The following is a 16,320-nucleotide window of genomic DNA, read 5'->3' as shown; positions in this document are numbered from 1 at the left end:
AATTGGAACATTCATCATGACACAACCAAATAACAAGGCATCCTGCGTGACAATGAATATTCAGAAAAAGCAAAAATGGCCCATAGTGTTGGTCAAACATGGTCAAACATGGAAGACTAGATGACACATCAGTATGAAGTAAACGCTCACCACACCTCACAAGTATAGTGTGCCTAGCTGGTGGACAAATACTGGTCCTAGAATTGCTCAAACAAGATACCCTGTAACTCTACAAAATGCCACAGTTCTTTGACGTTTGGACATTCATTGTTACACAGGATGTCTTGTTTTTTGGTTGTGTCATGATGAAGACCTACATGGGTGATTACCAGTAGCACCTATTGAACAAGGTGTCGAAACATTGATGCTTTAAAAATCCTTACTTGGAATAGTGTGGTCAAATGGAATGTAACCAGATGTCAATATACATAACTCTGTAAATGTCCAGTGTTCTCCCAATCACATCCTTATATATATTTGAAATAATTCCAGAAGAACCACTTGTGATTATACTGATTGTTTATCCAGGTTCTGAGGATCACTGGGTTTCCCCAATAGCTTTTATGAAGACCCACTACTAATTTACAGGCTCAGAGTACATGTAGTACCATATACTAGGGACGTATAAGTAAATTAACAATGCCAATCAGTTGTAGTTCAATTTTACTATGTTTTAGGGAGAGAGCGAGAGCACAAGCACTTTACCACTGGTTAGCAGAGGTAAAGTGCACAGAGTCCTAATGCCAAGAAAACATATTCAGAAAACAGGAGTGGCGCAGACAAAAGGTTTGGGAAAGACTATACGAAGGATATTTCATAATTTTTTTATGTTTTCCTCTTTCACAAATCCACCATCTAATATTGCCCTTTGTTTATTATAGAAATCGATATGAATGTGGCATAATAGAAAAGAATGTTATTCTTACCTCTGTAAGAATTCAAATAGAACATTGTTTCTAAATATTCATCTTGTTTGTCGGGGACAGAAAAGTGTTGCAAACTATTCCTTAGCTTTACATAATAACTCAGGGCAGAACATTAATAAGTCAAGACTATCTTTCATTTATTATGGTAGTGTTAAAACTTTCCTACTAGATGAAGGAAAATTATTAGCTAATCAGGTACAAATACATTTGAAGCTTCTATTGCTTTAAACAGTAAGACTGCGGTGGGCTGTCTGCTTGGTCTTTGCCTCAGGGGTGCCAGTGATATATGTTTTCTTCATTTAAAATCATCTGATTAATTTGAGAATAATATATTTCATCCAATTCTGTAGAATATTCAAATAAAAAATTTACACTTCTTAAATACCCCTGCCTATCAAATAGATGTAGACACAAGACAATGTGTGTGCGTGTGGGTGTATATATGTTTAGTTTTGAGTGTTTCTAGCACAAACAGGTATATTTACTGGATTGTATAGCTTTTTTGTCTCAGCGCAAAAAACCTACCAATAAACCGAACTGCTCTTCGGAGGAAAGAGTTGAAGTTACAGCCTCCTGCGTTAATGTTGGCCTCTGCTCCTATCCCATTTTTTCTTTTTGAAAGGCAGCAGTAGAGCACACCTTCTCCGACCATGATCTATTGTGGCAAGAAAAAAAGAAAATCGGGTGAAGGAATGACAGCATACATATTACAACACCAGGTGCAGTATTTTTCAACTTTCTTATTAGCGAATAATACATAATGTTTGGCTACAACACAATATTGCTGTTTATTACGGTCTTGGTCAGTGCATATAACCAAAGCCCTTATGAAACTTCTGTAGATTGCTTTAAAGAACCTCTTTCCATCAAAAGGCTAAATTATTGACTGAATTGAATGTTTTGGAAAAGTCTTAAGTATCCTACACCTTCAGAATGTTCAGTGATTCGTCTTCTTTTAAATTGATGTATTTATGGTTGTCTCTAATCCTTAATAAATCCTTTGCACAGGAGTTGCAGGTCTATACTACCAAAGGTCCTAATGACTCCTGAAATCCATAGCAGAAGACTTTTAAAACGTTCACATTGACCCTGTGGAAGGAGATGGACTGCAGGACATAAACCCAGTGCTGAAATAAATATAGGGCACTCTGTTCCAATTTGCACCCTTAGCTCAGCGTATGAGAACTTGAGGACCCCCTGCAGAGTATATAGATGGCCCCCAGTCCCAGTCAGTGTACTGTGGTGTGTGGGGGTTGTGGGGTCTACTGTTGCACAACTGCCTTAGCTGGAATTGCCCCGCAGAAATGGCCAGGAATTTCGATTCCAAGAAAAGCTACCCTGCAGTAGAGCAGGCTTAAGCTATGACAGCCTGTGCTGGGAAGTGCTCAGCAGTGAAATACAAAGCCATGGTATGAAATTGTGGCTCTCTCTTTTGCTACAGAATGTCCTCTCATTATTTTGAAGAAGGAGCAACGATCACACAACAGGCAGCTGAAGTGTGTAACTGCACCTACTGCATGGAAATGCCTGGAGTGCTCCTTGAACCTCACTCTGCCATCCCATTGGACACTCTTGCGGATGCCCTGACTGTGCACAGCCACCTATATGGTGCACAATCAGAGCTCCTCCTGTAGTTTCTATTTCCATGGTACCGATGGTAATTATATGGGAATTATATGGCAAGGGCAATAGGGCGAGGCTGTTCTGTCATTCAAATTAGGGAACACCCCCCTTTGAGTATCCTGTGTAGGTTTTGCACACAAGGAGCCGGATATACGACCGTTTTTTGTCATAGCTGATGGGAAATTGGCGACTGCAAAGAAGGGTCTGGCATTTACAAACACGATTTTGCAAGTTGGTGGCTCGCAAAATAGCATTTGCGACTCTCGCTGTTAGGAAGGGGCGTCCCTTCCTAATATTGAGTCACAATAGAGGCAGTTTTTTGCTATGCTGGTCGTTGCGAGGGAGGACTTCCACTCCCAGAATCCCTGCGGCTGAGCACCACAAGCGTGACGTTTTGACCGTGCCCGGAGGAGCAGAAAAGGAGCCGGGGCTTTCCGCAGCACAGGAGCCCGTTGTTTTGCTGTGCTAGTCATTGGGGGATGGACTTTCACTCCCAGCATCCTGTGTCAGGAGGTGCAGGAAAGAAGCTGGGGCTTTCCACAGTGCAGGATGTGCACAGGTGTGCACGGGCTGTGCCCGGGCCAAGGGTTGGGCCGTCTGTGCCCATCCGCAGCCAAATGAGGCTGGGCAGGGCCTACCCACTTGGCTGGTCACTTTTGTATCAGAGACAGTCCAGACGACACAGCAGATCAATTTTTACCACGCTGGAGCCCCATCCCACATGATTTAAGCCAGAGGAAGCCCAGTAGTGTGGTGAGCAGTTGTCCATTGCACAACTGATTCAAGCATGAATGCACCAGGTTCTGACAGGCACCTGAAGTGGGCAGCATTTATCTATTATGGGGAAGAGAAAAGCCTCTAACTCTGACCATTTGTCTAATAATAAAAGGGTTACTATTGACTCTTATTTTGCTAAAGTGGTGGGGGTCATTACCCAGGAGATCGATAAGGCGGAGAGGAGATTATCTATGGGCTTTACCAGTTCTCTAGTGCCTGAACTCTCACAGGCTGACTCAGTAGAAACAATTACCACAAGCCCTACGGTTAGCAGGAGGGATAGCGCACTGGCTGCCGCCACAGGGGCGGTGGCGTCAACAAGAGGTGAGCCATGTACAAGTGTTTCTTCTCCAGGCACTGTGGGGGAGCGTTGAGGGGTACCCCCAGTCATCAACAATAAGGGCACGTAGGAAGAAGTGTCGCCAGCACCCAGGAGATTGCGTAAAGCGAAGAAGAAATGAGCCAACATGGAGGGTGGAGGCACCAAAACCTCAGTTTAGCCCGACAGACATGGGGGATTTTTGGAACACTTTGAAGGGATTAATCAGGAATCTGATGACCAACCTGTTCTCTATGCTCTGGGACAAATTGGACAAAGGGTTATCAGATTACAGAGAGACACATGGGAAAGTGGAGCATATGTTGAATACCATCTGTAAAGTTTCCCCCCCGAGTAGGGCCCATTCACAGGTAGCGTGCTCCAGTTCGCGAGTGCAAAATGAGCCAGGAAACCGACCACCAAACTCTAACAGATCACTGGGAAATGAGCCCTTGAGTGAATGGGGGGCCTATAGGAAGGAGAGTGGCAATAGGTTTAATTCTTTAACACATGGTATAGAGAGAGGGGCGTAAGGGACCGACATTCACCATTGCATGAGCAGGAGAAAGGGGGGGCAAGTTCTAAGAACATTTACAGACCAGGTCTGCCAGTAATTGATCTGCCCCCGGCATGTTGACCCTATACTGTAGTTCTGGTGGGGGGGTCATAATTTGGGAGTGGGTACTGAGGAAGCCACAGATAATCTTATCAATAAAGTGTCTCATTGGTTAGGGAAACATAGCAGATTTAACACAAGGGATCATTCTCATATCCTGATGACAAAAAGGGTCTCTTGGATTGGAAAATCCAAGAAATCCTTAAAGGGCGATGCTGTGATTGCCACCTTTAGATTCCCCGAACTGGCACACAACATTTTGAGACACTCAGCATAGTTCCCTTTCTATGCTTCAGAAATTAAACCACTCTCACTAGGTTTTTTCTACAGGCCGGGATCTATTGCTCCAGTAACTAATAATGCTGTTGAGTTGGAGGGGGGAGCACACACGTGGGAGGGAATGGAGTTGTCATCGAACACGTATCCTCCTTTGTTGGATCTTAATGACCTGGATTTACAGGTGGCGGGCATTGTACACAGCTTAGCACAGGCAACAGTGATTTGACCCTCCCATGCAGGCCGTAATGCCTTGGGAAGACCGGCAGAGAGAGAACGTAGACCACCCCACAGATCACTCTAACCGGAACTACGGGATATGCCATCAGGGGGACAAGACAATGTCAGCCATTTTACCCAGCACCCAGGGAGGGAGAGAGGTCAATTTGATCTCCTTGAATGTGGCAAGAGTAGCCGCAAAATATGATGATGATGGATTCAATGTATAATCTCTTATAAGATCATTTGCCTGCAGGAGACCTGGGAGGTGGAAAATACATTCTTCTTGGAGGAATATAAGTCGTTCTTCCTTCCAGCGGAAGGTTCGACAAACGGGCGAGCTAAGGGTGGTTTAATTATATGTATTGCCCTTGAGCTTTGTGGATCAGTGAAACAACTGAATTGGAACTCTACAGTGGCACAAGGTTTAGAGCTGGTGATAGGTAAAATGAAACGGCTCATAATAATGAACTTTTATAATGCCCAAATATTCAATCTGGGTTCATCAAGTCTGAAGGAGTTAGCCAGGATCCTAGATCAGTTACAGGGGAACGATTTCTCACTGGGCAATCTTATCTCTTTAGGCGATTTTAATGTCATCCATACTCAGACATTGGTCAAATGACTAGGGGTACTTTCATCATGCATGACAGGAGAAGAATGGCACATGGAGCACTTTGTGGATGGTCACAAAAGAAATGCTTTTTAAAAAAAACTATGACTAACATTTACTCTACAAAATGCAGTTATGCCTCTCAATAGTCTCTATCCTCCTACCTATAAAGGAAGGGGCTGCTCTACTGATGGAGCAAGTATTCGCACGTAAAGCGACTTGCTTGTATTCAAGAACCTCGAATAACTTTAATGTACTAAATCACTAATTTCCCATTTATTCTGACATTTGGGGTGTCCCAGAGAAGCTTGCATATGTGTTTACTAACCGTACTACGCTTGCCACTAAAATGGTCGCTGCTTAGCGGGAATTTCTTCTACGCATGCGTTGGTCACACTCACGTGACGTGACGTACTCGCAGTTCTGGTGGGAAATCTTTGCGCTTGCGCACTAGCTTTAAAGATGGCCGCTTTGTGTTCTCACATGCCGAAGCTTGCACTGCAGCTTTTTGCACTGCTGTTCGTTTTGCACTAATCTTAATGCTATAGTTAGTATAAAGTAAGGGGAGTCATATAGGGATTCCTGGTATACAGTGTATTCATTTATTTCTGTGTTCTAAATTGTTTTCCTTTACTTTTTATGTATCGTAATCCTTGGGCATGAGGGATGGGAATACTCCATATTGAACAGCCTTTCTGCGCATGACAGTCTTCCACCAGAGGATGAACTCTGTGACATTGAACGTGCGCCAACCCAGAGGTCCACGCCAAGATGCGCCTGGGAAGATGCACCTTTGCCTAGCAGAAGAAGCTGAACTGTCCTGCAGTTGACACAATTGTATATAATCTTTGTATTCTCCATTGTATTTTGCAGAATATGTCATGGGAACCCCAAATTCAATGGGAGGTCTCAAAAAGATGTAAATTGGGACTTGAAAAGTCAAATCCTGGTTGGTGTGCTGACCTGTCCTACTTGAGGACCAATCGAAATTGGGGATTCTTACACTTGCAACATTTGGGGGGTGGTACACTGACCTGAAAACAGTATAACTAGCCTAGGTTTAGCTAAAGAAATTGTCCGACTTGTCCGAATAGCTGACCTGTCACTGACCCAACGCACTCAATAGGTGACTGACACAGAGAGCTGCGTAGCACTCTGTCCGTAATTTCCATAGACCCAAGCGGGGTTTTGGGAAACCTTAAGTGCTGGCGGAGCACTTTGCTGAAGAAATCGTTAACCCAATCGGGGTTTTGACTGATAGCTGCAGAGAGGGTGGAGCGCAGGCGTTGCTTCCGAACTGCGGGTGCTGGTCTTACCTTGGTGGTCCTGTCCTGATCCTAATCTGGTTTTCCTGTCCTGTCCTGGGGTGTCCATTCTGCACCTGCTGGCCTACTGGCGACTGTCCTTCCTTGGGGTTTCTCTTGTCCTTAACTGACCCGTGGCCAGGGTTGGTCTCCACACCGTTCTAGGTAAATATAAATCTGAGGGAACCCATTTTGCATTCTCTATTTCTTTGCTTTTAATAAAATTGTACTTGCACATTATTTTTCCCTTACTCTCCTTTTGCACTGATAAATGGTAAAATCATACATTGTAGTTGTAGTATGTTTCAATTTTCCCCATCCTATAAGTACTGTTCTACATACTGTCCATAAATTATAGATGTTCCTTTCTTTACCCATCCTTTAGCCGATTCAAGTAATTGCACCGTCTTATTAGTATGGTCCGTTCTTACCCTCCCTATAGCTACTTTGTATCCCAAAATTATCATAGTACAAATTAAAGTTCTATTTTTCTACCCTCTTCAAGGGAAAATACTTCACTGTAAAATTCTAGTATGTTCCTTATTTTCCCGTCCTTTAGACATCCTACTGAGTCTAAGCTCTGAAACCTATATTAGTATGTTCCCTGTTCTTACCTTCCCTTTAGACTCATAAATGGTTGGTCTTATCTACTTTCTATATGGATATGTGCTCTTTATAATCTTAGTTATTGACAGTTTACTTACTGTGAACCTTATACTTTCTGAAACTGACGAAAATTAGATAAAGACTTCAAAACTTCCCGAGTCTGTGGTTATTACATGAGTGCAAATTATAGTATATGATTCTTATATTTTGTGTCTGCCTTTCTTTTACAGCTAGCTCCCTGATCCGTTGTGATCATAGGTGCTCGTAACAGTGGATTGGTAAGTCGGGTACAGTGGAAATAAATAGGAAGGAACAGGGTTACTGGTAGTAGAGTGTAAGGTTACCCGATTAATAAATATGGTAAATTGAATTTATGGGCCCGATGTGCATGTGGTGAAATTATAAATCGGGTGACCTGCGCGCTCTATCAGTAATTTTCTGGTAGTAGAGGAAATGGTTAGGGACTAGTTAAAGGTAGGTAGGACTAGTTAGGATAGGTAGATAGGTTATTTGCTGATAAACTGTGAAAATGTTAATTGCTGCTAAATCAATCGATTGTAAAATTGTTTTTATATTACTTTGAAAAATTATGAAATGTTTTAAATTGTTTTTCTTGTTGATATATTGATATGTGTTCTAACAAAACTCGTTAGTGATTTGTTATATGTTTGTCTGGAATCCCTGGGGGCAGAATAGCGGGTGGTGAGGAGAATCCACGTCGCAGTGAGGTCAGTGGCTCGAGGAAAATTGGTGCAGGTTAGGCAGAACTGGAAGCACTAATTAGGGTTTTCTGAATAAATGTTTGAATAAATGTTAGCAAAGAGTTCGCTGGCAAAACTTCTATTGTGATATAACCTAGTAAGGGTCACACGGAAGGAGTAGCAGGTTCGTCTAAGCTTGATTGATAGCAAAGGAGTTCACTAGTGAAACTTTTGGCTTAGTATATATCCCGAAGTGGATGAGTCGAAGGAGTAGCAGGTTCACTAATGCTTGTGTGAAGAGTAGGCAGAAGGGATCTACTCGTAGTATTTGAAAAGTAAATAGAAGAAGTTTACTTGCAGTGAAACAAATCTTTTCTTTCTAGACACTCGAGTACAGTGGCGAATTTGTGTACGTTGTAAATTAAATAGAGCACTTGCACTTTAAAAGGTAGAAATTGAAGCGTTTCTTACCTTGTGAAGGAGGGAGTCAATTGCGGAGCTGCGCTGACGTCACTCAGCGCCGCGCTGGTATTGGTCAAGACAGCAGGCGTGTAGCTGAGACGGAATTGTAAAGGAGGGGTGAGCACAAGAGCGTGAGAACTAGTTTACGAGAAAAGCCGCGCACCCATTGGTTGAGGTTATTTGAAATCGCGCATTTGATTAGTTGCAGAAAAATAAAAAACGCAATTGTATTGGAAGTGATTTTGTAAACAAAAGTAAGTTGAGGAAATTATATGTGGAATACGTATACTCCGGAGACTAGACCTGATCCAAGATATCTAGGGTTTGCTAAAGAAAAGTGGAAAGGGCGTAACTGTAGCATTATGTACGGGAATAAGAGGAAAATGACCTTAGTAAACAAAGTAAAGAATGATTTCAAGAAAGACAAGCCTATCAAAACTAGAGAAGGAGTTGTCATTCCACCACCTAATACTCCCGCATCATTCATGATGCGTGATAAAGGATACCTTTCTTGTGTATGGTTGGAAAATTGGGTGGAATACACTAAAAATGACGGAATTTTGGCATTTCCGTTACATGGTACATTTAATAGCAGGATTCTGTTCAATTTGAGAACCCGAATGAACGATTTACATCCCAGACCCAGATTAACGCAATATGAGGCCTTAGAAGAATGGGAGATAGAGGCTTTTGAGCGAGACAAACCTAGAATGGACAAAGGGTTAACCAAATGGTATCCTAAAGTGAAAAAAGAAACCCGAGAGAAGAGAATGAAAGAATGGAGACAGAACATGATAGTAGAGGGACTGTACCCTGTAATAACCCTAGAAGCACCCATGGGAGAGAAGAGGACAGAGAAAATAAAGCAGTTGATGACCTGTGGGGATTCAGACGATGATTATTTGGAGGAATTGTTAATGAAAAATCCACCTCCTTATAATGAAGGATCAAGACCAGTAAGTGCAAGAGACACCTGTCTAATACCTCCTTATCAGGAGGAGCCAAGACCTCTAAGCGCAGGGAATCCGTTCCGGAAACCTAATATGGTGAGGGACCAGGTATGACACATCCGACAGCCCCGAATTATATTCCTACCCTAACTCCGCAAATAGTGCATGAAACAAGCTTGGAAAAAGTACTACATGAGAGAGAGCGGGAGGCCATAGCTAAACAGAGAGCAGAATTAATCCAGAAAATCTCCCAACTAAATACAAGTCCTGAAGCCTTGACAATCCCAGTAACTATTGGACCAATTGTTCCTTTGTACGGGGATAAGCAGAATAACCCGAAAACTCCTATGATTACCCCATCTGTAGTACAGCCAAGAAAAGAGCCCTTAATTATAGATGATCAGGCAAGTGAATGTGAATCTGAGATTTCATTGATGGATTTGCCAGTAAGGGAGCCAGAGAGGGGTTCACAGAGAAAGAACACTCCTTTCACTTCAAGAGAAGTGCAGATTAAGTCCTGTACGTGTACTAGAAGTGCCACGGTAGTGACTCCTGAAGAAATTGAAAGATGGAGTCGAGAATTAGCGAAACAAAATCCTCAGTCGAAACCATTAGATATTTACAAATTAAGAATAGAATTGGAAGAACTGATGGCTGGAAATGTGGGGTTAGACAGACTGAATACCTTTACTGAAGAAGAATTGCTGTTTATTTGCAAAAGTATCACCCGTAATACCAGAGTTTTCCATGAGAAATTAATGAACACCGCGGCTAGTATGGGAATAGATATTGGAAAATCTAAAGTATTGCAAAAACCCTACAGAGCAGAGTTCTCCGACAGAGACTTAGAAAACATGAATGTGTCAGGGAAAAAGGTACAGATCAGAGAATTGTTGAACCTGTTGCAAAAATGGGGAGAATTAGAAAAATGGAAAGCCAGGTGGGCAAAGAAAAAGGAGGAAATTAGATCAAAACAAATGACTTCTGAGTACGTGTTAAAAGAAGCAGACAAGGCAGAACAATTTTATCCTATGAGAGACGTGCCAGGTGGAAAGTATGTACATATTCCATGGTCCCGACAGGATATTGTGTCCTTTACCAATGACTTCCCAAAATTACGAGAAAAACCTGTAGATTGGTACCGACAGGTCGAGAGATTTGTGAAGGTCCAGAAGTGTCTCTGGAAAGATTTAGATGGGTTCTTTGACATTGTAGTTCCCGTAGATTTGTGGACAGATTGTAAAATTGCTATTGATTGGCCTAGTGAGGAATACCCGAGAGACCCAAACACAGGAGCTCCTTCTGCAGAAGTAATGAAAAAGTACAATCAGGTAATATTGCATTTAAAAGGAAAAGTGCCTGCAAAAGAAACTGATTGGACCCGAATAGACAGAACTACCCAGAATAGAGATGAAACTGTGCACTCCTATTATGAACGACTGTTACAGGTGTTCAAGACGTACAGTGGTCTGGACAACATTGAGATGAAAGACATGACCCATTTCATTTATAGCTTTGTGCTAGGATTAAGACCTGAAATTTCACAGTGGATCAAAGACAATAAAATTTGCTGGCAGTCTAAAGCATTTGACGAGGTCCTGAAATATGCTAAGTATTGTGAGGATTAATTGGCAGATAAACGAAAAGAGTTAAAGGAAAAAGTCATGTGGGCTCAGGTAAAATTGGCAGAACACCAAGAACAGCAGCTAAATAAATTGACCAGTAATCAGAATCAAGGCACCGGGGGTGGGGGAAAACCCAGAGTAAAAATGAGCAGAGAAGAGGCCAAAAAGAAGTTCCCCTGTCACGGGTGCGGACAGATAGGTCACTGGAGAGACGAGTGTCCACATGTACAGAATGGTAACGTGCAAATAAATGATTTAAATCCACTGACGCAGAATGAGAAACCACGAAAGACCCAGCAACAGGTAAAGCAGAATCAGTTGCCTCGTGCACCTAGACAAAATTATAGGAGCAAAGCACAACAGGGTGAAGACACCGAAGTATGGGAAGGAAGGGAGAATAGAAATGCAGCAACTTCACAATTTCTGTTGAATGACACGTTTCTCTGTGATGACACCTACTGACGGTGCCTGAGGGGGGAGGACGAGGAGTGCGTGATTGGCGCCTCCTTGCCGGTGGACCAGTCAGGGCCATACATTGAAGGAAAGGTTGAAGGAAATGACGTCACCTTTCTGTTGGACACTGGTGCTACCCGTTCTACTGTGAGAACAGCAGACGTTCCAAACCTACCCCTCTCGGGAGAAGCGATCCAAGTAGTGGGCGTTTCTAATCAGCTAATTAGTACCCCAGTTACAAAACCTATGGAGATCAAAATTGGGAATTTTAAAGAGATGCATAGGTTTGTTGTCTGTGACTCCAATCCTGTAAACTTGCTAGGACGAGATTTGTTGTGTAAAATGAACTGCACTATCTTTTGCACACCAAATGGCGTTGAAATTCAAACCCCAGACGAAGATGGAATTTACAAATTAATGCTAGCAAGACCTGACTCAGAAATTAAAAGACTGACAATACAAGACTTACCTGAAGAGCTCCAAGAAACAGTGAAACCAGAAGTATGGGATTTTACTGGAAAAGATGTAGGATTAATGGAAAATGTAGACCCAATCAAAATAGCCATAAAAGAAAATGCAGTATACCCAAATACTAAACAGTACAAAATGAGCGCAGAAGTAAAAGCAGGAGTTGCCATTGAAATAAAAAGACTGCTAGAAGCAAATATCATTCAGGAAGTGATGAGCAGCCCATGTAATTCACCCATAATTGGAATCAAGAAACATAGTGGTAAGTACAGGGTAGTACAGGACCTGCGCAAGGTTAACAAAATTGTGGTTTCTTGTTGTCCTGTCGTGCCAAACCCTGCAGTGATTCTGTACCAAATTCCATGGAATGCTGGATGGTTTACCGTCATTGACTTATGTCATGCATTCTTTTCAATTCCATTACATCCAGACAGCAAATTTCTTTTCTCTTTTGAATTCGACAGTCACGTGTATGTCTGGAATCGCGTCCCTCAAGGGTATACAGAAAGCCCCTCAATCTTTAATCAGATTCAGAAAAAGTGCCTTGAGACCCTAATTTTGCCCGGAAAATCAGTTTTCGTGCAATACATAGACGACCTATTGGTGGCGTCTAAAAGTCGAAGAGACTGTGTAACTGACACCATTGCCGTGCTGAACCATTTTGGTGAAGGAGGACATAAAGTATCACCAGAAAAACTGCAATTCTGTACCACATCAGTAAAATATCTGGGGCACCAGATAGAGAGCGGTATCAGGAAAGTCACCACAGAAAGAATTAGGATAATTCGAAACATGGAATTGCCAAATACCCAGAAGGAAATCAGAATGCTCCTTGGAGTTGTAGGGTACTGTAGGCAGTGGATTGTGGGATTTGCAGTCCTAGCTAGACCATTGATAAAAATGACAAAGAAAGGAGCAAGTGACCCGGTGGAGAGGGATGACGAAAGCATGACAGCCTTTACCAAATTACGAGAATGCCTGTGTACTGCTCCTGTATTAGGAATGCCTGATTATTCAAAAGATTTTGCACTGTTCTGTGACACACGAGATAATTGGGCACTTTCAGTCCTGACCCAAATTCATGGTTTGACTCGACGTCCAGTGGCATATTTTTCTTCCACATTGGACCCAGTAGCAGCTGGATTACCTGGATGTTTGAAAGCTGTAGCGGCAACCTGCATGAGTCTTGAACAGAGTCCATTGTTATGGGACATCCGGTAACTGTGTATGTTCCACATTCTGTTGTCATTTTACTGACAAGAACAAAAACCCAGTATCTAACGCCTAGTCGGCTGACTAAGTATGAGAGAATTCTTGTAGGTGCAGGAAACGTGACCCTTGAACGATTTAACATTCTGAATCCAGCTACCTTACTACCAAATTCATTTGTAGCAGAAGTGAGGGAAGATTTTGCGCTTGATTGCATTGACTTGACTGAATTCAGTACCAAACCACGCCCAGACATCAGAGAGGACCCTCTGTACAGTGAAGATTATGAGCTGTTTGTAGACGGCTCATGCATGAGACATGAGGAGGGTGGCCTAAGTGCTGCCTACTCCGTGTGCACTCTAGAGCGTCCAGTGGAAGCATCCTATTTATATGGAGTCAAGTCTGCACAAATAGCCGAATTAATTGCATTAACAACAGCTTGTAAATTTGGGAGAAATTTGAGAATAACCATATATACTGATAGCCAGTATGGTTATGGGGTTGTGCATGACTTTGGCCAGTTGTGGCTACAAAGGGAGTTCCTGACTTCTTCAGGCACTCCTATCCGAAATGGAAAATATGTGCAGGATTTACTGGAATCAATCCAGTTACCAAAAGAATTGGCTGTGGTCAAGTGTGCTGCTCACAAATCTGGCGATGACAATGTGACAGCAGGTAATCGATATGCTGACCAGTTAGCCCAACATTGTGCAAAATACAGAATTTCAATCAATATAAAGGTGGGGGGAAACGGAAACAGCTGCCAACTTTTGATGCTAGAGGGAGTGAATACATGGGAGGAAGTGAGAGATTTACAGGAAGCAGCCGAGCCACAGGAGAAACAAAGATGGAGAAACTTCGGTTGTCGTAGGAGAAGTGCAGATGGTGTCATTGTTTACCTTGATGATATGCCTGTGTTACCAGACTGTATGCTTGCTCCTATGGCTAGATTAATTCATGGAAACACACATGTAGGCAGAGATGCGATGACTCGCATGTTCCGCCAGTCACGGTTCCATTCGAAATTCAGAAGTGTAGCAGAGGCACTCTGCCAGAGGTGTTTGACCTGTCAACAATTTAACCCTGGAAAGAAAACTATAGGGCTGCCAGGGAAAATTGGAAAGGCAGAAGGCCCTTTAATCAGATTACAACTTGACTTCATTCAGTTACCCCCTTGTGGAGGAATGAAATACCTACTTTTCATTGTCTGCCTGTTTTCAAAATGGGTGGAAGCTTTCTCTGCACGAAGAAATGACAGCATCACAGTAGCAAAATTGTTACTTAGGGAACTTATACCTCGTTACGGTTTCCCAGTCTTAATTGAATCTGACAGAGGAAGTCATTTCCAGAATGAAATAATAAGTCAAATCTGTGAAGCATTCAAAATCACGCAAAAGCTGCACTAGGCATATCGTCCAGAGGCTTCTGGAGTGGTAGAACAGATAAATGGCACAATAAAGTCAAGATTGGGAAAGATGTGTGAATACACTCAACTGGAATGGCCAGATGCTCTGCCTCTTGTGTTGATGGGACTCAGAAGTATTCCAGATCGGAACACAGGCTTGAGTCCCCATGAAATCCTGATGGGAAGAGCAATGCGGCAAGCACGGGTGACAGGATACAAAATAATAAGCATATCTGATGATTCGGTACTGGAATACTGTAAAGAACTGGCTGGCTAAGTACGTTCTATCTCTCGCCAGGTTGGGGGAGAAGACGTCGCCAGGCCAACGACTCCAGCACATGCCCTGAATCCAGGTGACTGGGTCGTAATAAAGAAGCACACTCGGAAAAGTTGCCTTGAACCCAGGTGGGGAAAGCCACGACAGGTGATTCTGGTTACCACCACAGCTGTAAAGTGTGCAGGAGTACCTCGCTGGATCGATGCCAGCCACACGAAGAAAGTGACTGAACCTGACGAAACTGAGGCTGAAGGTTGCACAGCTGAAGGATCCCAAGACATCGGTCCTGAAGTAGCTGAAGAACAACCGAGCTCCAGACAAGAAGATTGGATCCCATTAATTGATCTGACAATCGACCCTATACGAACTAGAAGTCAAGCCCAGTTAGATAGACAGTGGAATAGAGAGGACGAAATAGAGGAAGAAGAAGCTACTCAGATCATCGAAATCCACGTTAAATCTGATTCTGAGGAGGACCAGATAGGGAAAGAGCAGGTAATTGACACTCCACCCAGAACACCGGCACCAGAAAAGGGACAGATAGAGACTAGGGCGGAAGTTCATGCGGAAGAAAATCAAGAGTTCGAATAGCTTGAACAGGAACAGATAGGACTAGACAATTGTGTTCAGGAAGAAGAAATCGAAACAGATCAGAGTCAAAATCGGCATACACCTGAACAAGGCCAGTTTAGGGACCAGGCAGAAGAAACAGATAAAAGACCTGGACCTAGTCAGTTAGGGAACAATATAGAGGACAAATTTGATCCCAATGTGCCACAACAGAACGAAAACAAAAGAGTGTTTGAAGAAGGCCAAGACACAGTGCCAGTTAAAAGACTAAAGAAAGGTGACTCAGTACCTAGATTTGTGAAAAGGCTGTGATTGCGTCTGAAGATGATAACCGAGGAGCTTGAACAAATAAATGAGGTCTTGAGTCAAACTGACCCAGTGGTAACAAAGCAAAAGAGAAGAAGTGCTTGCATCAAAAAGCTGAACAACAAGTATTCGAGCACCCCAAATGGTGGAGCTAATGCTGCGATGCTTCTGGATTTCGAAAAGAAGGAGAAGCTCTGTCTTAAAAGAGAAATGATTAGTTATTATAACAATATTTTCATTGGTTCCAGTGAATGCGAACATAATTACAAGGTAATTGGAGGTTGGGGTTTCAAAGATGGGACAGAGCCTGTGTTTCCTGGAATTTATTTTATATGTGGGAACAAGGCTTACTTCAAATTGCCCGACCATTGGTACGGGAGTTGCTATCTTGGTATTGTCTTCCCAAAGATATACCATGTAGGGAAAATCACTGGAAGCACTGAACAGACTAACCAATTAGTACGTAATAGAAGAGAAAGTGCTGCTGAAATTGTAGGAGATATTTTTAGTGCAATGATACCTACAGTGGGAGTGGTTCTGAATACACACAGAATTTGCAAATTGTCAATAGTAGTTGATCGGTTATCTACTGACACTGCTGGAGGTTTCCTGATG

The 16,320-nt window shown here is 42.7% G+C and overlaps 1 protein-coding gene across 1 annotated transcript in view; it reads right to left on the bottom strand.

The window, feature by feature from the left end:
- The window catches only part of PLPPR4 (phospholipid phosphatase related 4), a 300,445-nt gene that overhangs the window by 96,341 nt on the left and 187,784 nt on the right, over nt 1–16,320 (bottom strand). The window contains exon 3 of the mRNA XM_078644269.1: nt 1,452–1,581. Coding sequence (XP_078500395.1) covers nt 1,452–1,581 — 130 coding nt within the window. The remainder of the gene's footprint in view (nt 1–1,451; nt 1,582–16,320) is intronic.

The sequence above is a fragment of the Lissotriton helveticus genome, chromosome 1_1 (assembly GCF_964261635.1).
Source record: "Lissotriton helveticus chromosome 1_1, aLisHel1.1, whole genome shotgun sequence".
NCBI lineage: Eukaryota > Metazoa > Chordata > Amphibia > Caudata > Salamandridae > Lissotriton > Lissotriton helveticus.
Note: the sequence above shows the minus strand (reverse complement) of the source record. Positions and strands in the feature narration are given on the sequence as shown.